At 42.2% G+C, this 21669-nt stretch overlaps 1 protein-coding gene across 1 annotated transcript; it reads left to right on the top strand.

Annotated features, from left to right (window-relative positions):
* Positions 1 to 13166: 13166 nt before the first annotated feature.
* LOC128744727 (very long-chain specific acyl-CoA dehydrogenase, mitochondrial) lies at positions 13167 to 16833 on the top strand. Its single transcript, XM_053841926.1, has 5 exons — positions 13167 to 13395; positions 14380 to 14581; positions 14638 to 14856; positions 14988 to 16037; positions 16096 to 16833. Exons 1-5 carry the CDS (start codon positions 13331 to 13333, stop codon positions 16447 to 16449), a joined length of 1890 nt encoding a protein of 629 aa, XP_053697901.1. The 5' UTR covers positions 13167 to 13330; the 3' UTR covers positions 16450 to 16833.
* The last annotated feature ends 4836 nt before the right edge of the window (positions 16834 to 21669 follow it).

The raw sequence follows: 21669 nt of genomic DNA, 5'->3' as shown, positions 1-21669 counted from the left end.
ATCTATCACGCGATCCTGCATTCACCCAACACTACGAAACCCGCTCTCAATTTTTTGGTAGCACCATCACTCTGGGTATCTCCGCCGCGAATCTTCCAAATCTTCTCTCCTTTGTGACAGATATCCTGCAGAGCTACGAGGTCATGTTTGCGGATTTAAAACTGTTCGAGCAACACCCGGTCGCCACTTACGAAATTCAGCGATCTGCAGTACCAAGCACCGAGTATCCATTCGTCGCCCTTGTTTCGTCGCCTAGGTCGACGCCGAATGCTCCGATCCCTATTTGCTTGATTACCACGCTACCGAGTCTAGTGATGGGATTGCCATCTTATAGTGCCGAGACAAGACAGTGCCTCCTTTCCTATTGGTTTACGACCTTTTTTTTGCTTCGATGCATGTCCTACTATACCAAACCTGTTTCTCCTCGTTATAGTTAAAACTGGTGATTCCTCATGAGGTTCAAAACCATTACCTCAATAGGTCCTCATACCAGTATACTAACCATAAGAAGCGTAATGAAGATTGGATGGAGAAAAAATACAACTTCAACCGAATATTTCGTGTATTTGAGCCTAGACGTGATTCCTGGGAAGATGGTGGTCCCGATATTCGTCCAGGCTCGACAGTTTTCTATACAGATGGTTCAAAAATGGACAATCAAGTGGGAGCAGGAGTCACTGGCCCAGGAATAGACATGTCAATTTCTATGGGCAGATGGCCAACTGTATTCCAAGCTGAAATACAAGCAATTCTAGAATGTACGACTGTGTGCTTGCGCAGGAACTATAAACATTCAAATATATGCATCATGTCCGACAGCCAAGCAGCTCTAAACGCTCTAAAGTCGGCGACATGCACATCAAAACTTGTCTGGGAATGTATTCAGTCACTCCAAAAATTGTCTCGTCGTAACCAAGTCAACTTGTACTGGGTCCCAGGTCGCTGTGGAATTGATGGAAATGAGAGAGCTGATGCACTAGCAAGACTCGGATCATCTCATCAATTTGTAGGAACTGAGCCCTTCTGTTGCTTATCTGCTTCTGCTTTAAAAATGGAGCTAAAAGCATGGGAATGTACGAAAGTGGAATCAAATTGGAATAACACTTTCAATGCTAGGCAGTCGAAACGTTTCATCTCTCCAAACGTTTCAATTACTCGCAAAATACTGGAGCTTTCGAAGAAAGATCTAAGCATTTATACTGGTCTTATAACAGGACATTGTCCGAGCCGCTATCATCTGAAGCTAATGGGAAAACTTCATGATGATATATGTCGCTTCTGCGGCATAGAAAAAGAAGACTCGGAACACCTGTTATGCCGATGTCCGGCAATTCTCAATAAAAGATTAAGGTTCTTCGAAAGAGGGCTGTTAGAACCCTCTGATATTTGGAGAACAACTCCCAGCGCAGTCGTGCACTTCATCCGAAGTGCATTACCGGGCTGGACAAATGCTATTAGTCAAACAATGACAATCACTTCTGTTAGTGGTGCGTCATCTTGACAACATAGCTATAATAAAACGGGGAATATATCACAATAGATCAAACAAATGGTCGCAGTGATAAAAATACCCAACATGGAAAAAAAATAAGAAGCGTCTTCGGGATATTGAGGGGCTGAGAATAAACCCATGATAAAGTCACTTTGACATCGAATGGCCTGATTCTACTAAGATTCGAACCCACGACCATTCGCTTGTCAAAGCAGACTCGGTAACCTTGCGGCTACAGGCCCCCCTTTACGACCTTAGTTTTCACCGAAGTTGGTTATTCGATCTCCGTTAAGGTTGTTCGTATTCCGGCTAGTACCAGGAAGAGGCAGGGATAGTAGTAGGTGGCTAAGGGGTTATGGATCACTATGAAATCTGTATTACGCATTATCTAGCCATTCACCAACAAACAAACAACTTCTTCAATCAACTCCTCCCGTAGCTTCTCCTCCGCTCAAATCTAGGAAATAACCCAGTGTAGATTCATTGCCATCGCTTCGCGGCTATGTTTGTAAACCTCTGCTGTAGGCGGTCCTAACCGGCGACTTTGTTGGTCTCCAGCAACCCGAATTCTCGTTTGATTTCCTGGAGATGAGGTGCTGAAACTTTCGATCCACCTTCTTCTGCAACTTTGCCGTTGAGGTATTCATCGAAGAACTGTTTCCACATCTCGACCACTGCACGCTCAACAACTCCTTACTGTACTATATATGCCGCAAATGGATGGATCGTAGTCGTAGGCACAGTGAATTGGTGAGCTGATTGGACGCTGTCTTGAAACACGAATACAAAATTTTTAAAGAAATCGGCAATTTTTGAAGAAATCGGCGACTAATATCTCACCCAGAGATTGTTAAAGATTGTTGTCAGAGATTGTTGATATTTTATTGATATGGAGTGACAGTGTTCCAACACTAGTGAAAACTGAAAAGTTGGCATCACTGTTAGGAAAAACTAAAAGAAAAATCGAAGCTTCGAAACAGTTCGAAAACAGACATTTATGAAGCCTTCAAGTAGAAGGTGAAAAGCGTATCTGTTGAATGTGCCTTTAAATTAAATTTAAATTAAATCAGATTAATTTTGCTTTTTTTCATTTGCTGATTGTTAGAAAATTTTATTTTGTTTATGATTTTTTATGATTTTTTTTAATTGTATTTATTGAGATAAAAAAGCAAATTTCGTTTTAAATTCAAAAATAAAAATACTTGGCAACATTGCCGTTAAAAACTAATATCTTTTTCGGATTTCTCTGATATTTTCCCTTGAAAATGTAGAAAAGAGTTTCTTTCTAAACCGATTACTTTCGGAGATATAAGCCAAAGAAAATAAGTGGATTTGACGAAAATGAGGCTTTTTCTTATAAGAGTTCCCATAAATCGAGGGGATGTTCAATCGGCACTAAACTTGGAATTTTTGTTTTTTGGCTCAAAATGAACAATCTGGCCGAATTTGGTAAAAATCCGAAGAGATCGATTACAAGTATTTTTTCTCGGTCACTTGACGTGGAATTACCCATATATGTATAGGATATAAAACGTGAACTATTTACTAAGGATAAGTTATCCGCGATGTCACTATTGAAAATCATTATCTCGCTCTACTATCGATTGAAATTGTAAGTATACTTTACGGCTAGATCCATAATGAGTTTTATTATCCCTTTCGGTTGAAACAGTAAATCTTATGCCTCCAGGTATATTCAACTATTTATGCGCATAGCTTGATGTAGGCTAAACAGAAATAAACAACCAGAAGTTATTCATTAGGGGCAAGTTGTTCCGGATGACATAATTTGAAACCACTCTCTCTGACACTATGGTACCGGATAAAACTGTACAACAATATGCCAAAACCACATTCATAGTAATTACCTTTTCGGTTCAAACAATAAACCCTAATCCTCGAGGCATATTCTGCTGAGTTATGTAAAACGCATCAATGAAAATAGAAGCTAAGCTGATCATGTTGATGAACTCGCACTAAATCAATATTAAATTGCAAACGGTTGAAGTTTTCGGCAAAAAAAATTTCTGCTGTTCTGATTCTGCCATAGAAGCGGAAGCTTCATAAAAGAGTCACCGATTTTTTGCCTTCCCATAACCGAGTTCTGCATCGAACCGCGCCCATGATTTTGCGCTTATCCCATGATTATACCAACCACAACAAAGAGTGGAAACCAACGGGTCACGTGGACACCCATCAGCGCCTTTTCACCCGCCGCCGGGCAGGAAATATCGGGTCGGGTGGGCTGTCAAAGTTCATGGATGGTGCCTCAATAAGATTGCAAGTCATCGCAAACGTCGTCGTCCCCAATAACAATGGCCATAGTGAGGCGGTACACACTTTTGTGCGTCACAAACAAGGTGAGATAAGAAAAGTGTAGCTGATGTCCGATACAAGCCTCACAATCAATAATTGGGCGAATTTATTGTTTCCTGAGTAAATGAACAGTATCTAGTGATCGCTGTCTGCATGTATGCGTATTGTTGTTTACTGGCGACTGCTGAAGCATGAGCACATTGGCTATTGAGTCGGAAAAGCGTAAGATATGGCTAAGCTTGGAAATGGGAAGATGGCAAATGCCGGTCGTCATGATAGGATAAAAAAAGAAAACGAAACCGGCTGCACAAGGTCGTTTAGCCGGAACGGAACGTGTGCGGTTAGAAGGCAACTCCTTGTGAAAACGGAATGGTAGGGATATACATAGCCATTTGAAAATTTCAACAGATCATTTGGGAATATCCCGCCGAAGGAATATAAATGTGCGACTAGCGAAGCCGCTGGTGGGGCGAGGAAAACCGAACTCCTTTATTGCTTTTCTGGTATTTTCCATACGGATGTTTTTTGTTGAACATGCAATTTAAATTTTTATTTTCGCAGCCCATCATTCATATCGCCCGTAGTTCAACAGCCTGTTGTGGCTTTGCATTTGCATACCCTGGAAGCGAGTTCAAAAGAATGCTCGGGGAAAAGTTTTGAAAAATTAGTTCATTTTACATTTATTACACGCGACTGCATCATCCTGTTCATTCGACTATGAAAGTTCGTACACCGACGTCGCAATCAGGGATAAAAAGAAATTAGTTATTTTGTGTTCAAAATTGCAAAGTAAAAAAAGTAATGTTTATTTCCTCTCGTAACCACATATTTTTGTGAAGTTGAAAGCGATTTATCGGTAGGAATAGCACACATCTTCCTTTTCCGAACAGGAAACATTTGGACGTGACTCTTCGGTATCTACGAATTGTCCATCGGACGTGATGATGATAATCACATGTTTTGTATTGTATTTTATTTTAAACTAGCTGAGTGCCCGATCTTACTCGGGGCGCCCTTGTTTCAAAGCCACTTGTACATCAGTTATTGTAACCGAATGATTATAATGCAAAAATATAACGCTTGTTCGTCTTTTGGACGTTCCTACCCATTTAGCAGCTTCTCCTTTTATGTCTACCCGGCCACTTGCACATCGGTTTTCTTGACAGAAGTCCCTATAAAACCCTATACAGAAAGAGAAATAAAGACATTTTTCCTATTTGCACCTTCTAGCAATGGCCACCCCACCCATAGTTTTGTTATTGTACATTTCAAAAAAGTAGAAGGTGCAACAGTGTTTCTTCCATGGATACATAAAACCTGTCATTCCTTTCATCTCAGTTCAAGACAAACTTGTTTGTAAACAATGTTTTTAGTTTCACCACCAAGAGCAAGTATGCACAAATTATTGGCCGAGCCCACTCTGGAACATGCCACATTAAGTTGACAATGGGAAAAACATGGTGTTCTCAGATCAACTCCACACGGGTCTTATACTTATACACTTATACGGGTCACTTTGATACAGCGCATAATTACACTTGACAAATCTACAGCATTGCCGTTTAGTGTTTCATATTTTGATTTTTTCTGTTGTACGGATAAATTGTCACAGTCATGTGGGCGTTACTCCCCCTTCCTGTCAGCAACCTCCCGTCATCAGCTCCCTCCTTTGTCCCACCGTCACTTAAGGAAGAACCGTCCAAATATTTCAGAGTCTTTCCCCATGTTACTCCCCCTCTTTTGTCAACCCCTTCAATTCTGATTCCCTTATATCAAGGAACATGTATGAAAGTTTGATAAAGAATGGTCAAGGCGTTTCGGAGTTATCGTCACTTCCCCTATTAGTCCCACCCCCCTTTGTCAACCCCCGGTGCCGATTCCCAGATGTCAAGGAACATGTGTGCCAAGTTTGATAAAGAACGGTCAAGGCGTTTCGGAATTATGCCACCCCCCCCCCCTCTATTAAGGACCCTCCCCCCCTAACAGGGACCCTCCCTTCTTCGTTTTTGTTAACCTTCCAGTGCTGATTCTCTTATGCCAAGGAACAATTGTGCCAAGTTTGATGAATAAGGCATTTCAGAGTTATGGCCTCCCTCCTGTTACGAACCCCCCCCCCTTTGTCAACCCCCCAGTGCAGATTCTTTTATAACAAGGAACATGTGTGCCAAGTTTGGTGAAGATCGGTCAATGCGTTCTGGAGTTATGGTGGAACATACAAACAAACATACAAACAGACTCACGCTCACTTTTATATATATATATATATATATATATATATATATATATATATATATATATATCTATATATATATATATATATATATATATATATATATATATAGATAAAATTCATAGAACGTAAGACCTTATTCAGTATTACAGTATTGATTTCAATTCTTTGCGATCTCCAATCAGTGAAAACTTGATTCAAATTGAACCTGCAATCCGCGACGTGTTAAACATCGGAAATATCAGTCGAAACGAACAGTCGAAATCTTCAACATGAATAGGAATGGAATATGTCCAACCCATTGGAAAAAAATCAGAGAGGTTGTCTACAAGACACGACCGCATATAGGTGACGCAGGACTACGTAAATCTCTTTGTGGCGATAATAGGATATATCCATGCATGTTATAATACGATTCTTCATGTATACATGCTACATGGAGCATATATAGGGTTTGTTGAGACTGCAGGTTGAGAATATTCAATTATTTTCGAATGAATGGTAATAGCGCCTCAAATCTTACTTCAACATCAAACACTGTTTAGTTAGATATATGTCTAATGTCTAATATGTATTTATGTATTTGATTTGATAATATCAAAAAATTGTTATGTTAAAATGGTTTGGTTGTGCTGCAGGTTGAGAAATCCAAATTTTTCAAGTCGATAATTGTTTACAGCGTTTTATTCATTCTCATGATTGAAAGCTACTAAATAAGTTAAAGTTGTTTGCAAAATGTTTTGTACCTTACTGCCTTATACTGAGTTGACAGTCAAATAAACATTAGCATCACTACGGGTCCCTCCTGCCTTGTCTTACCCATCATTTTCGAAAGAAATTAATCTAATTACTCGCATTACAGCTTGACTATATGGAATGGACTATATGGAGTTTCGAACAAATTCTTGCAGTACCTATATGGATACAGTCTAGCAAAACGAAAGGATGACCGCTCATTTTTCGATGACGTTTCACCTTCAGGACATCAATTTGGACTAATTTCAATCTTAAATGTTAATGGTGGTTGAAGAGAAGGGGTGGTTTTACTTACTTATTGAGCCGAGCGCCGGGGTGGCTCGTACCGTATCAAGAATTCCTCTCCATTGTACTCGGTCCAGGGCTACTCGTCGCCAATTCGTTGCGCGACTCGACACACGCAAGTCGGCTTCAATCTGGTCGAGCCATCGTGCACGTTGAGCCCCTCTATTCCTGGTGCCGGTGGGGATCTTCAAGAGAACGGATTTCACTACACAGTCGTCCGGCATCCTTGCGACGTGGCCGACACACCGTAGTTTCCCAACTTTCGTCAGGTGTACGATGGAAATCTCTCCAAGCAGTGCCTGTAGCTCGTGATTCACACGTCTCCGCCACTCTTGGCTTTCCGTTTGCACTCCGCCAAAAGTAGTCCGCAACACCTTTCGTTCAAAAACGGCAGGTGCACGTATGTCTTCCGTAAGCAAAGTTATCGTTTCAAGACCGTAGAGGACTACCGGTCTTATTAGCGTTTTGTACATCGTCAGCTTTGTGCGGCGGCGTGTGCTCCTAGATCGAAACGTCTTGCGGAGTGAAAACTAGGCTCGATTTCCAGCTTGAATGCGTCGCTGAATCTTCTTACTCGTATTATTGTCGGCGGTGACCAGAGATCCCAAATATATGAATTCATCAACCACTTCCAGTTCATCGCCGTCAATAGGCACTGTCCGTGGGAGGCAAACGTTACTTTCTCGGCAGCCTCTTTCTACCATATATTTGGTCGACGCATTAATTTGTTACCCTATCCTCCTAGCCTCCGTTTTTAGTCTGGTGTAGATTGCTTCCGCCGTCCCACGGTTTCTAGTAAAGATGTCTAGGTCGTCTGCAAAGGATAGGCGTTGGCTATTCTTGCTGAAGATCGTTTCCTCTCGTTTCGATGCCCGCTTGCCGGATCACACCTTCAATAGCAATATTGAATAACATACAGGACACTCCATATCCTTGCCGTAACCCTCTGCGCGATTCGAAAGGACTTGAGAGTGTCCCCGAAACACGTAACACATCAATCGTTCGAGAGTAGCTTTGATCAGCCGCCTCAGTTTATCCCGAAAACCGTACTCGTGCATTATCTGCCGTAGCTGTTCGCGCTCAACAGTACGTATGCTGCTCTGAAATCCACGAAAATATGATGCGTGGGCACGTTGTACTCTCGACATTTCTGAAGGATTTGTCGGAGAGTAAAAATTTGATCCGTAGTAGCACGGGCCCCCATAAAGCATGCCTGATACTGCGCTGCGAAATCTCTTGCTATTGGGGATAGACGACGCAACAAAATCTGGGAGAGCACCTTGTAGGCGGCGTTGACCAGCGTAATGCCGCGGTAGTTACAGCAGTCGCCCTTTTTGTAGATGGGACAGACTACGCCTTCCATCCACTCCTCCAGTGGTTTCTCTTCTTCCCAAATCCTTGAAATCAGCCAGTAAATTGCCGTTGCTAGCGGTTCTTGGCCATTTTAATAGAGTTCAGCCGGGAGTCGGTCCTTTCCGGCGGCACTATTATACTTCAGCAAACCGATTTCTCGCCGGATCTCTTCGAGGTCGGGAGCCGGAACGCTGTTGTCGTTTGTAGGTACTCCGAAATTAACTTCCATTGCGCATCCTGCTGCTATACCTATCGCCGTTGAGGTGCTCATCGAAGAACTGCTTCCACCTGTCGACCACCTCGCGCTCGTTTGTGATTAGATCCCCTTCCTCGTCCCTACACCTGTCAGGTTTTGGTGTGTGGGCCTTGCTAGTTTAGTTCACCTTCTCGTAAAATTTGCGGGTGTCATTAGCCCGGAATAATTGTTCTAGCTCCTCACGATCTCTGTCCTCCTTCTGGCGCTTTTTCCTGTTCAGGCTCGTGGTCAACTCATTCTTCGCTCGTCGATACTTGGCAAAATTCTCTCTCGTGAATATATTCACGAATATTTTTTTTCCTCTCTACCGCTTCTTGGCATTCCCCGTCAAACCAATCATTTCGTGCACTCGAAGTTTCCACACCTAGCACTGCGGTTGCGGCTTCATTGACGGCCGAGCGTATCCTATTCCATCCGTTTTCGAGGTTCAAAGCATCTAGCTCCATAGAGGAAGGCAGAGCTTCTAGTTGCCGAATGTTTAACCGAGGAGGGCGACTTTGTCGCGAGGTATAAACCGTCGATAGTTTTGAGCGCACATGTACTGCTACTAGGTAGTAGTCCGAGTCAATATCCGCACTCCTTAGCGAGCGTACGTTGGTGATGTTCGAGAAATACCGGCCCTCGATAAGAATATGGTCGATTTGGTTCGAGGTTCGTTGGCCAGGTGATCTCCAGGTGGCTTTGTGGATATCTTTGTGGGCAAAGAAGGTGCTTTTGATCACCAAGCCTCGGGAAGCCGCAAAGTTGATGCATCGCTGGCCGTTATCGTTCGTGTCGGTGTGCAGACTATGGGGCCCGATCACCGGTCTATACATTGCTTCCCTAGCGACCTGGGTGTTCATATCCCCGATGACGATCTTGATGTCCCGTCGTGAGCAGCTGTCGTACGTTGCCTCCAGCTGCGCATAGAACGCTTCCTTCTCGTCGTCGGGTCTACCTCCGTGTGAACAATGTACGTTTATGATGGTATAGTTGAAGAAACGGCTTTTTATCCTCAACCCGCACATCCTCTCGTTGATCGCTTTCCAGTCCATTACGTGATCCTGCTCCCAACACTACGAAGCCCGTTCCCAGCTCGTTAGGCGCTCCACCACCCTGAAAAAAATGGGCTTTGCCGCCACGGATCCTCCACACCTGCTCGCTTTTGCGATAGATCTCCTGCAGTGCCACGATGCCAAACTTTCGGGGTTCTAGCTGATCGAGCAGCACCCTGTCGCCACCAACGAAGTTTAGTGATCTGCAGTTCCAGGTACCAAGCCTCCATTCCGTATCCTTATTTCGTAGCCTTGGTCCATGCCGAATATTCCAAGAAGATATTTCTTGACTCTTGTTAGTTTTTTGGGTTTAGACAGGTAGCCGTACTAAGGCTTTCGCTACCGAGTCTCGGGATGGGGCTGCCATCCTTCAGTGTCGAAACAATACCTGTTAGTATATGACCTTAGTTTCCACCGGGATTGGTTATCCGATCTCCGCTAAGGTTGCTCGTATTCCGGCTGGTACCACGTGGAGGTAGGGGTAGGAGTTGCTATATAAGAGGCAAGGGACTACCATGGGGTCTGTTTTACGCATTATCCAATCATTTACCATGGTTTTAAACTTTCAAAAAATTGTTTACCTTCAGGACATTACATTGGACTAGGTTTAATGCTGAAATGATAACATCGGTTGAAGGAGAGGGATGGTTTTGCACTCAGCGGTACTTCCCGAGCACAGATATCAAATTGGTATAGGTTTAAGCGCCGTAAAGAATCTTCGACCTATTGGGACGAGGAGTTTCTGTCACTTTTTGCAAAAAACACGTGCGAACCATGATGACGTCTTTTCGTCGACCAATCAGGATGCGAGGATTTCTAGTTGGACGATGGTTCATTATTTCCAGTTTTTCAATAGTGTACACTTATCCGGCCCAATAGCCTTTCGGTGTGCTGGTGGCCGACCAAATAAAACAAAAAAAAAATAGTGTACACTTACGAAATAATAACGTTCTTCATTTGAGCCAATTCTTAGAAGATGTTCCGATCGATTGGTGCAAAAATATTGAAAATTGATCGGGAAACCGCTGAGCTATTAGCGTTCAAAACCTAACCACTTTTCGAGAAAGATTTTTTGGAATGACACCCTACCCAGCCAAACCTTGCCGTGTTTCTTATCTTTGAAAAACACGATAATCAGCATCCCATTTTAGGTCGGATTTTCTTAAGCTTTCAGGAAAAAAACAGCAACATTTCAGTAAGCTTTTTACTTCATTGCTTTATAGATGCATAGATGTGAAGATTGATAGATTGCATAGATCTCCTCTCCATAGCCGAATGGCCGCACCTTGCCCTGGAGCGGGTAAGCTAAATGGAAACATCCGCCTTCTTCGACGCATCGCGAATCAAAAATTTTGGCCGAAGCTTGAACAGATGTCGACGGCGGCAGCTTCCTGAAAAAACCAAAAAAGGTATTTCCCGAAAATTGTCTGTCCAAGTCCCAAATGACAGCCAATTTCTATTCTCATTTTCCAGATTTTTGTAAAAACCGACTGTCGAACCTATCATTCTCAATTTTAATTCGACAACACCAATCAGCAATAAAACTGTTAAAATTTCCTAAGAGTTTCCAGTTTATCAGGAATTTTAGAACAATTTATTTAGGCGCGGTTATATACCTTCTCGATGATGAATATCAGTTCGGTAGGATGGTTAAAACTGAACCTTTACGGTTAAAACTGAACGCAGCAGAGACATACGGAGTCTTCTTGTAGGCTATTATTTTGCCGGAAATGGGTCAATGGTTAGGTTATTAGGTTTATACTTTATTGACTGAGGTTTTTTGGAGCGTCTTACGCATAATTAGCATAATACGGCGAAATACGTATCTGTCGCGAATAAATATAAATAGTAGAATTAAATTTGGAAATTTCTTTTTTATTTACCTACAGGTTCTACTTAATTGCTTCATTGGACCTTCTTCCATTACCAAATACCCACACCTTGACACTCTAGTTATAAGGTTATGGGAAATGATAGAACTGATTTTTAAGATACTTTTAACTACAGCTTTTTGGAGTTAGTTTTGCAAAGTCTGGTCTCCATGATCTTCATGGGACGGAGCTCTGGCAAAAATGATGAGTTGACATCGTTTGGTGCAAAAACAACATTGTTTGCTTTATACACTAACACTGGCCGCAGGTTATGTGGCAGGACATCAAATCCGGCTAAGACTGCACGACGAGCGGCAGGCGCGTCTAGAGCACTCATTTAAGTAGATTTGTCCGTGGGCGGTTCCCGTCGTTATCTTGCTGCACCCGCAAATGGCTTGCCAAACTAAGAACTTTGGTACTAAGGTAGGTTGGATAATTTGTCGTATCTAAATCTTTAATAGTATGTTTGGGTCACCCTATATTACTAAAAAATTCTGTAAATAGTTCCCAGTAAATAGTGCAAATAGTTCACTCATCTCTCCTAGGCCATGGCGTCCTATGATGCATTCAAGGTCCACGTTGTTTGAGCCAATCTTCGCCCTTCAGCTGGCTGTAAAAAGTCCCTGTCTGTTGCAGGACGGCAGCATCTGTTGGCGTACAGCACTGGATTGCTATAAGGTTTCTAAACCGTGTTCTTAAATCTCGTCACGATTGTCTTTTGTTTATCGGCTCCCACTTCATAAGGGCCGCATGTGCCCCTAAACTATGTGGGAATCCAACTCCTCTCTTTCTCGACTAGTATTTCGACCTCGTATGCCAGAGTAGAGCAAGACTTGCCCGGACGTCTTGTGTTCGCCAGCGGACCTCGCTCAGCCCTGGGATTTCAAGCTTCATTAACTTTTTGTTTTCCGATACGGTAGGCTGTTAACCTAAGGACTCTATCCCGCGGATGGGGCTGCTACCGTAGAGTGGGCGGGAGTCATTGTTCCCCTTACCCTGTTTGCGTACGACAACCAAGGTTGCGTACCACAGCTGTTCGCTCTTTGCCAGGCCGACATTTCGTTCTAAATCATATAAATAATGCCATAATTATGAAAAAAGTTTTTTTTTGTTTGATGATTGTTAGTCTTTTAATGATAGAAATTTCAACAATTTTTGTTCCTGAATAACGAATAAACTCAGACGTTCAAACCTGAGATTTAAATGTGAATGTCATAGAAGGTGCTTTGACTTGTGCGTCAGAAGTTTATTAAAAATTGGGAAACCGTTTTTTACATTTCCAATCATTTACAATGGCTGCTATCTAAAGGACTAACGGTCCATTTAAAAGTCTTATTTCCGTAGCAGGTAACAGTAAATGGATAACGTGTCCTGCGATCAGTAACGGTTTGTATGAAGCTGCTTCGATTCAATTTCCTTTCTGCCTGCATTCCTGCAATGCAAAGCGATACTCACACATAGCCAAGAGCACCAATAATACGCAGCTGCTGCCCATTCTGTGTCTGTCTCGTCGTATCGTATCTCGTAAGCCATTATACATCAATTCGGTCCGTCTCATTGTTGCCAATGAGCTCGTAAAGTGAACACGTATTGCAGGGTAGATAGGCCACGATTCAGAATTAATTTTCATTTGTCTTCAATATAGGAAAAAAATCATTCAAGTGTTTGTCGTGATTAAACTATTTGTTAAGTGCATATAAATACGTGTCTTTCTCTGTTACTCCAACGGAAGTTAAAATGATTCGGCTGGGACAAATTGTAATCAGAAATAGCCAAAAGGTTAAAGCCATCGAGCTTCGAAGGTAAATTACTCATAGAAGTCTCACAAAGAAATCGTAAATGGCCAAAAGGTTTCAAAAAGAGTATTTATCGCACAACCAATTGCTTATCATTATTAGAGTGGAGATTAATTCCTGAAATGAGTCGACAGTACACTTTGACTTTAGTTTAGACTTTGGACTTTTCCGCAATCGACGAGCCTCAATTTACGTAAACAACGTTTGAAAGTGTGCGTGTCGATGACGACATTTCATCTGGCGCTTCACACTTGTAACAATCTAACACAACATGGCATTGAAAATGGTAAGGTAAAATGGGTAATTTACGTATGTTCGGCTCAGAACTTTGGCGGTGATGTCCAACCTTGAAGTGAAAAATGTTAAATTTGTACCTTTTTTAAATAAATTCTTCACACCAAGCAAAAGTGTGTTGTGTGTGATTGACACTGATTTCAACGTAATACCGCTATCAGAAATCTACCTACATATTTGTCAGGGGATTATGCTTAATCCAAACGATTCATACATAAGCTGAACAAAGATAAAGCGACAAATATATGGACAATTTAAACTTTCACATTCATTTCCTAATTCTATCGCTATCAAATTTAATTCAAATCCAATTTAATTATTGCACTTCATGTAAATCGTAAAGATGATTGAAGATGATTGATGTTATTTACTCGCCGTTTCTTTTCATTTTTTATTAAGTTAATTTTTTCAGTTAAGCATATAAAAGTTTATTTATACATATTTGATTTTCGACACATTTTTCACGTTTTGGAATAAGTACTGCCGTACCACACGCAAACTATATGAAGGAGCTAGCTGATCAATTCCTTTAATAATTGGTATATATTTTAATCATAATTAGCTAATTTGCAATTTTTAATCGCAGAAACTCAATAATACAAAATGTATTATTATGTAAACAACTGATTATTGTACATACGCGTGACTTTTAATGTTTCGTTTATGAATCCGGCACATTTTCTTCCTAACTTGCAGATGCCTTTCCGCGGCTCCACAAGCCAAACACAATGAAAGTCAACCAGCCGCCAACGAAAAAAAGCAAAACATGTCCTTCCTAACCAACATTTTCCTGGGTGAAGTACAACCAGCTCAGGTTTTCCCCTTTCCCGAGGTACTTAACGGTGAACAGAAGGAGTATATTGCGGCATTCGTCGATCCGGTCACCAAATTTTTCGAGGTAAGTGTTGCTTTTTAACAATCATATCCAGAATAAACACTATATCCTACCTTCAGGAAGTGAATGATCCCGTTAAAAACGATACGAATGCTAAAATTGACGAAAAAACTGCCGAAGCTCTCTGGGAACTGGGAGCTTTCTCACTGCAGGTCCCCCCGGAGTATGGCGGCTTGGGTTTAAACAACACGCAATATTCTCGCATGTGCGACATTATCGGTGGTCAAGATTTGGGTCTAGGAATCTTCATAGGTGCCCATCAAAGTATTGGATTTAAAGTAAGTAAAAAACGAATCACGCGATTAACATGCCAATTGTTTTTATTCACAATCTGATAACAGAATCAAAACTTGATACTACTGATGTGTTTTGAAATCATTTAAACATTTTCTACCGCTTATCTACACAGGGAATACTTTTGTACGGAACAAAGGAACAGAAGGAAAAATACCTGCCCCAGGTTTCCACCGGAAAGAAATATGCTGCTTTTGCTCTGACTGAGCCAAGCTCTGGTTCGGATGCGGGTTCTATCCGCTGTCGGGCTGTGAAAACGCCGGACGGTAAACATTACATCCTCAACGGATCGAAGATTTGGATTTCGAACGGTGGAATTGCAGAAATCATGACCGTTTTTGCGCAAACGGAAATCGAGGACCCAAAAACGGGCCAAAAGAAGGACAAGGTGACGGCTTTCATCGTAGAGCGCGGATTTGGTGGGGTCAGCAGTGGTCCACCGGAAAACAAAATGGGTATCAAGTGTTCCAACACGGCGGAAGTCTATTTCGAAGATTGTAAAATTCCCATTGAAAATGTGTTGGGAAAGGAAGGAGACGGTTTTAAGGTTGCTATGAACATTCTAAACAATGGTCGTTTCGGAATGGGTGCTACTCTTTCCGGTACAATGCGTGCCTGCATTCAGAAGGCAACGGAGCATGCGACTAATCGAGTTCAATTTGGACGCAAGTTAGAAACATTCGGCGGAATCCAAGAAAAACTGTCTCGCATGGCGATGCACCACTATGCGACTCAATCAATGGCCTACATGGTTTCTGGAAACATGGACTCCGGTTCGGTTGATTACCATTTGGAAGCCGCTATTTCCAAGGTTTTCGCTTCCGAGTCAGCCTGGTATGTTTGCGACGAAGCTATTCAAATTCTCGGTGGAATGGGCTTCATGAAGGATGCCGGTTTGGAGCGCGTCATGAGAGATTTGAGAATTTTCAGAATCTTTGAAGGAACTAACGATATTCTGAGGCTGTTTGTAGCGTTGACTGGTATTCAGTATGCCGGTTCGCATTTAAAAGAGCTGCAGCGAGCTTTTAAGAATCCGGCCGCCAACCTAGGTTTGATTTTCAAGGAAGGCTCGAGAAGAGCAATTCGTAGTATCGGTATCGGTGGTACCGATCTAACGCCATTTGTGCCAAACGAATTGAAGGATGCTGCTAAACAATGTTCGGAGGTAGGTTGCCATGAATTTTTGGGATACTGTAATGAATTGACGTGTTTATACTTTGCAGAGCATTGACTTGTTTGGACAAGCGGTAGAAACTCTCTTGATCAAGCATGGTAAAGGCATTGTAGAGGAGCAGTATTTGCTGAATCGGCTGGCCGATGCCGCTATCGACATTTACGCGATGGCTGCTGTTTTGTCTCGAGCGGGAAGAGCAGTAAACAAGAGCTTGCCATCGACCGATCATGAGCTGCTTATGGCACAGGCATGGTGTCATGAAGCAGCCGATCGGGTACGAGTCAACATCCGCAAAATCAACACTGATTCGTTCGCGAAAAATTACGGTAAAATGTCTCAGATTTCCAAAAATATCTGTGCAAGCAACGGCATAGCGCACAACAATCCATTGGACATTGATTAAAAGAAATCGGGGCTTCACGCACTTATGTTTAAGTAGGTAAATTTGAAAGCAATGGTGATTCGCAATGGTTTTCTAGCGAAAATTTAAATTAAGGAATCATGAACAATTGCGACTGAACTCACACGACTCCACTAATGAACAAGTGATGCAAACCCTTGAATTGAGCGGACATTTCTGCAATCTTCCGAAGCGAAATGTGTGAAATGATTTGGCAAGGGGGTTATTTAGAAAAATTTAAAGATATCATCCACTAACTTATGATTTTATCGGGTAAAATCGTAGAGATTCATGTATTTTTTTTACGTTTTGATGATGTAAATAAGATCACAAAGATTAAAGTGTTTGCTTTGTATTGATTAATGAATAAATGCACTTTAAATTAATTCATACCAAGCTACCTCTATTATAATTTTATTGTCGCATGTTGTCTTATTCTCACGGTCAAATGGGGACTGTAAAATGAGGTGAAATGACCGAGAGAATAAGGTTCCCTAATTTGGGTGAGGGGAGTGGAGGTGATTATGAGAATAGGGCCCTGTGTCGCGGCATTGTCAGTTTCACATGTCGCCAGGAGAGGTTAGCGTCAACATCCAGATGTCATTGAGCTCCTTCGCCATGAGTCTCTAGACCCCTTTTTCGGTCTCATTGCAGATACCTATCAAGTGCTTTTCTGCAAATCTCATTTGCTGTGATCCACTTCCGCCTATATTCCTGAATTTCAATTGATATCGGCTATTGTCAACATCGGCGATGCTGTTTTTGTGGTTAGTTCACCAGGCACGAATAACAATTTCCTTACCTGCTGTTTTTGCGAGACACATCAAGTTTCGCAGGTACAGTATTACGCATTTAGGGTTTGTATTGAAAACCAAGGTTGCGTACTCCAGCCGTACTCCTACTTCAGAAATCAGAGATACAAATGCACAGGTGTCAGGTGGCATCGTTTCTTCCGGCACCAGGAATAGAGGGACCCAACATGCTACAGGGCTCGAGCAGATTGAAGACGGCTTGCGTATTTCGAGAGGCTCAACGAATTGGTGACCACTACAGCACAGAACAGAAGTGGAAGTTAAAATCCAAACACGTACATGCTACTTTCTACAGATACTAGCGAACCTGGCGGTGGCGAGTCACTTTTTTCCACGAAAACACCCGAACGCTTACGAATGCACACGAAAGTATGTGAAAGCTGCTATGCGATTGGCAGCGAGTGTTCTGCTTATATTGCTGTTGTTTGCTTCTATGCGAAAACCTTCCCAAAGAAAAATAAAAACAAAAAAGACTCTGTTACCAGTTTTAATCGCCGAATCGTTCGGACTTCCACTTCTGTTCTGTGACTACAGGCTAGGTGAGAAACTCACCGCTGTCATCATCGTCACAATTCGAGTATAAATAGAAGAATTTTTGGACAAATAAAGACACTCTATTCCTTGTTAACTTTAAGCTAGGTTGGAATTCACTGCGACCCCTGAGCCTTTCGGACTTCGGGGCTGCGCGAATTGATGACCTCCCGTTGTTAGCGAACCCCAAGGTCTATCGGACCTCTGGGCTGTCGCAAACGACAAGCTTAGGCCAGAGAGGTAAAAGGATAAGACTTTACTTAGTAAAGTAAACGTAATTGTAATCGTAATCGCCAACGACAAACTATTTTTACGATTTTGTTTTGATCAGCTGTTCGCCGTACTAAAGGGATGTGATTGGACAGTTATTAAATGCTTGCTTTCTGGCTCCTCCCACCTAAATTTGTAATGAAGAGTTCAGCCTTCTCCGTTAGGAAATGATGCTGAATAAATCAACAATGGATTAGTCGCAGAGGCGACAAGTCCACCTATAACGATTCAATTGCCAACGGTCTATATGCCAATATCTGAATCTTAGAGTCTAAAACGAAGTTCGATAATTACAGTAAATATCAAGTTAATACACTCTTTTATTTCGTCTACTAGCTCGTTTAACAGCCCTCTCCTGTTCGGCGTATCGTTCACGGGATCTTCACGCGTTCAAGCTCCGCGTTTTTTAAGCCAATCTCTGCGTTGAAGTCGCCCAAGTGGATTTGGATGTCCTACTTCGGGATTTTCTGAACCACTGAGCCACAACACACTTCAGCTGGCTGTAGAAACTCTCTTTCTCCTGCAGGTCGGCAGCATCTGTTGGCGTATAGCACTGGATTATCGGTTCCTACTTCATCAGCGCCGCATGTGCCCCTGGACTTAGTAGGAATCCAACTCCTTTCTCTGGAGTAGCATTTTCACCAAAAAGAACTGAGTACAACTGCAACCGCCACAGAGTAGATATAGCTGATATGTTAAAACTTCCGAATGTTAAAGCTTCGACGATGAAGAGGATTGTTTTTACTAATACGGTGCGAGATATTCGATCAACGGTATTGTAGCATATTAACAGAAAACAACGTGTATCGAGTCGGTTACTTTTATTCTTCTGCCTCTTTCCTCTACATTTTCTCTACAGTGCTGCCAAGTTATCAAGATTACAACATATCTCCCTTATTTTACAGAAAAGTTATTTAGTAAATATTATTTAGTGTTACAAATTCAATCGAGGCAGTAATCGTCGAATCGCTTGGGTCGCATTGAGGGTCGTTGTGGTCTCATCATCTTGGTAACTTCTCCGCGGGGTTCTCCTACAGTCGAGTTCAGCCGACCTACTGATGTGAAAGCCGGTGTTTCTTGTAGCTCGTCCTCAGTTACAGATGGTCGTATCAAAGGTCTCACATGGGAAGTATTTCGCTTATATGTTTGACCTTCTGGTGTCTCCAAGGTTAGCCTATTACCATGTCTTTCGATCACTTTTGCTGGCACAGGAAGAAATTTTGCTGCAAGTTTATTCTGAGGTATCATGTTCTTCACTAAGACATCGTCTCCAACCGCTACTAATGATTCTCTTGCACCGACCTTAAGATCTCGATATTGTTTTGTATTGTATTTTGTTGTTCTACCCTATCGCGCATTTCTTCATCCTCTAAACAATCCATTTGTAGATGGGGGATCAGATCGCGAAACCTTCTCCCAAACATTAACTGCGCTGGTGGAATTCCTGTCACAGTATGTGGAGTTACAGAATACATATAAAGATATTCCTGGATTGCTTCATGCCAGTTTGTACCTTTTTGTTTACTTATTTTTAGAATTTTCATCAACGAACGATTCTGTCTTTCGACTTCCCCATTAGCGCTAGGATAATAAGGCGTAGTATGAGTCAGTTTGATTCCATGATCGACACAGTAGTCCACCATTTCTTGGCTTGAAAAGTTCCTTGCATTATCAAATGTCAGTACCTGTGGAAGACCCATTCTTGTGAAGGTTTGTCTCAAGAACCGAATCACATCATGCGAGGTAGTTCTTTTCATGGGTTCTGCCAAAACGTATCTGCTGTAGTGGTCGATCAATACGAATATGTAGCTATCATCCGGTAACGGCCCAAGGAAATCTCCAGAAAGGTGAACCCAAGGAGCAGCAGGCAAATCTCGAATACATAACGGTTCTGGCTTCTCGAATGGTGCAACCAATTGACAATCGAAACACTGTTTGCATATTTTCTCCGCGTCAGTATCCATACCAGGCCACCAAACAGCAACTCTCATTCTACGCTTCATTTTTTCACGGCCTGGGTGTCCAATATGAGCTAACGTAAGAACTGTTTGTCGCAGTTGAACTGGAATAACAATTCTGGATCCTCTCAACAATACTTCGTTTGCAAAGCATAATTCACTTTTGAATGGAGCGTACCGTTTTAATTCACCTTCCCATTTGTCGTCCTGCAATGCCTGCTTCACTTGTTGTATCTCTTTGTCCTCTCGAGAAAACTGTATAACTTCACTCATAGTGGTTGCTGTTGGTCTGCTAACCTCCACGATAGCACAGAGAGCCGCTTCTGAACTTTTATCATACGTCTTGTCCTCTGTTTGTTTTGGAAGCCGTGATAACGGGTCTGCCACATTGTTGTTTCCTGGAATGTGTACCATTCGATAACGGTAACTCTGCATTCTTAATACCCAGCGTTCCTGTCGCTTGTTTGGTGTCGATTTTTCGTTAAATATATTTAACAATGGCTTATGATCAGTTAATATTGTAAACTGAAGACCCGTCAAATACATCTGAAACCTGTCACAAGCCCAAGCAACGCCTAAAGCCTCTTTATCAATAGTCGAGTATTTTCGCTCTGTCTGGGATAAAGTCTTGCTTGCATAACTAATCACACGGGGCTCGTTGTGTGTGACTTGTACCAGCACGGCACCTAATCCGTTATCGCTCGCGTCAGTGATTAGTATCGTTTTGTTCCGCGGATTGTAGTATCCCAGATGCTGAGGATTAGCAAGCGCTGCTTTGAGTCTTTCAAATGCCCGCAGTCTCTCTGTTGTCCACTTAAATTTGGCACCTTTGACAGTCATTTGTCGCAACGATGTTGATATTTCCGAAAGGTTTGGAATGAACTTGCCTACGTAGTTCACTAAACCGAGAAAACTTCGCATTTCGCTCGCGGATTGTGGCTGCCTAAACGACTGTATCGCATTAACCTTATTGTTCATCGGGAGTATACCATGTTCCGATAATGTGTGACCCATGAAATCTACAGATTTCCTTCCAAACTCGCATTTCTTGATATTCACCGTTAATCCATATTCGGCGAGCCGCTGCAAAACTAGTTTTACGCTGATATCATGCTCCTGCTTCGTCATTGCGAAAACGAGAATATCGTCGATAAAACACGCACGTTTTTCAATCCCTTCAATACTCGTTCTATTTCTCGCTGAAATATTTCAGCGGCACAGTTCATACCAAACATGAGCCTCTTGTATCTGTAATATGCATTCGGAGTCACGAAGGTAGTTATTTCGCGAGAGTCGGGGTCTAATTCGATTTGGTGAAACGCCTTTACCAGGTCGATTTTGCTAAAGAACTTGCACCCGCTCAGGTGAGGCATTATCTCGTCGAATGTTGGTAACGGATGTCTCTCGGGGATTATAGCTTTATTGGCCATGCGCATATCAACACATAGCCGAACATTTTTTCCACAGTCCTTCGGAGTAACTACTAAAGGTGATGCCCATGTAATCTTAAGAGGCGCGGGTTCAATTATATCCTGCTGTAGCAGGTCATTCAGTTTTTCTTCGACAATATCTAGTAACGGAATTGGTAAACGTCTTGCAGGCTGCTGAACAGGCAGAACATCAGTGTTGATTTTTAATTTTACTTGTAGATT

The sequence above is a fragment of the Sabethes cyaneus genome, chromosome 3, assembly GCF_943734655.1.
Source record: "Sabethes cyaneus chromosome 3, idSabCyanKW18_F2, whole genome shotgun sequence".
Taxonomy (NCBI): domain Eukaryota; kingdom Metazoa; phylum Arthropoda; class Insecta; order Diptera; family Culicidae; genus Sabethes; species Sabethes cyaneus.
This window is presented reverse-complemented; position numbering and strand designations above follow the sequence as displayed.

Coding starts and splice junctions, on each gene's coding strand:
- LOC128744727 (XM_053841926.1), top strand. CDS start 13,331: ATGATTCGGCTGGGACAAATTGTAATCAGAAATAGCCAAAAGGTTAAA. Junction 14,582..14,637: donor CGGTCACCAAATTTTTCGAG/GTAAGTGTTGCT, acceptor TCCTACCTTCAG/GAAGTGAATGATCCCGTTAA. Junction 14,857..14,987: donor ATCAAAGTATTGGATTTAAA/GTAAGTAAAAAA, acceptor TTATCTACACAG/GGAATACTTTTGTACGGAAC.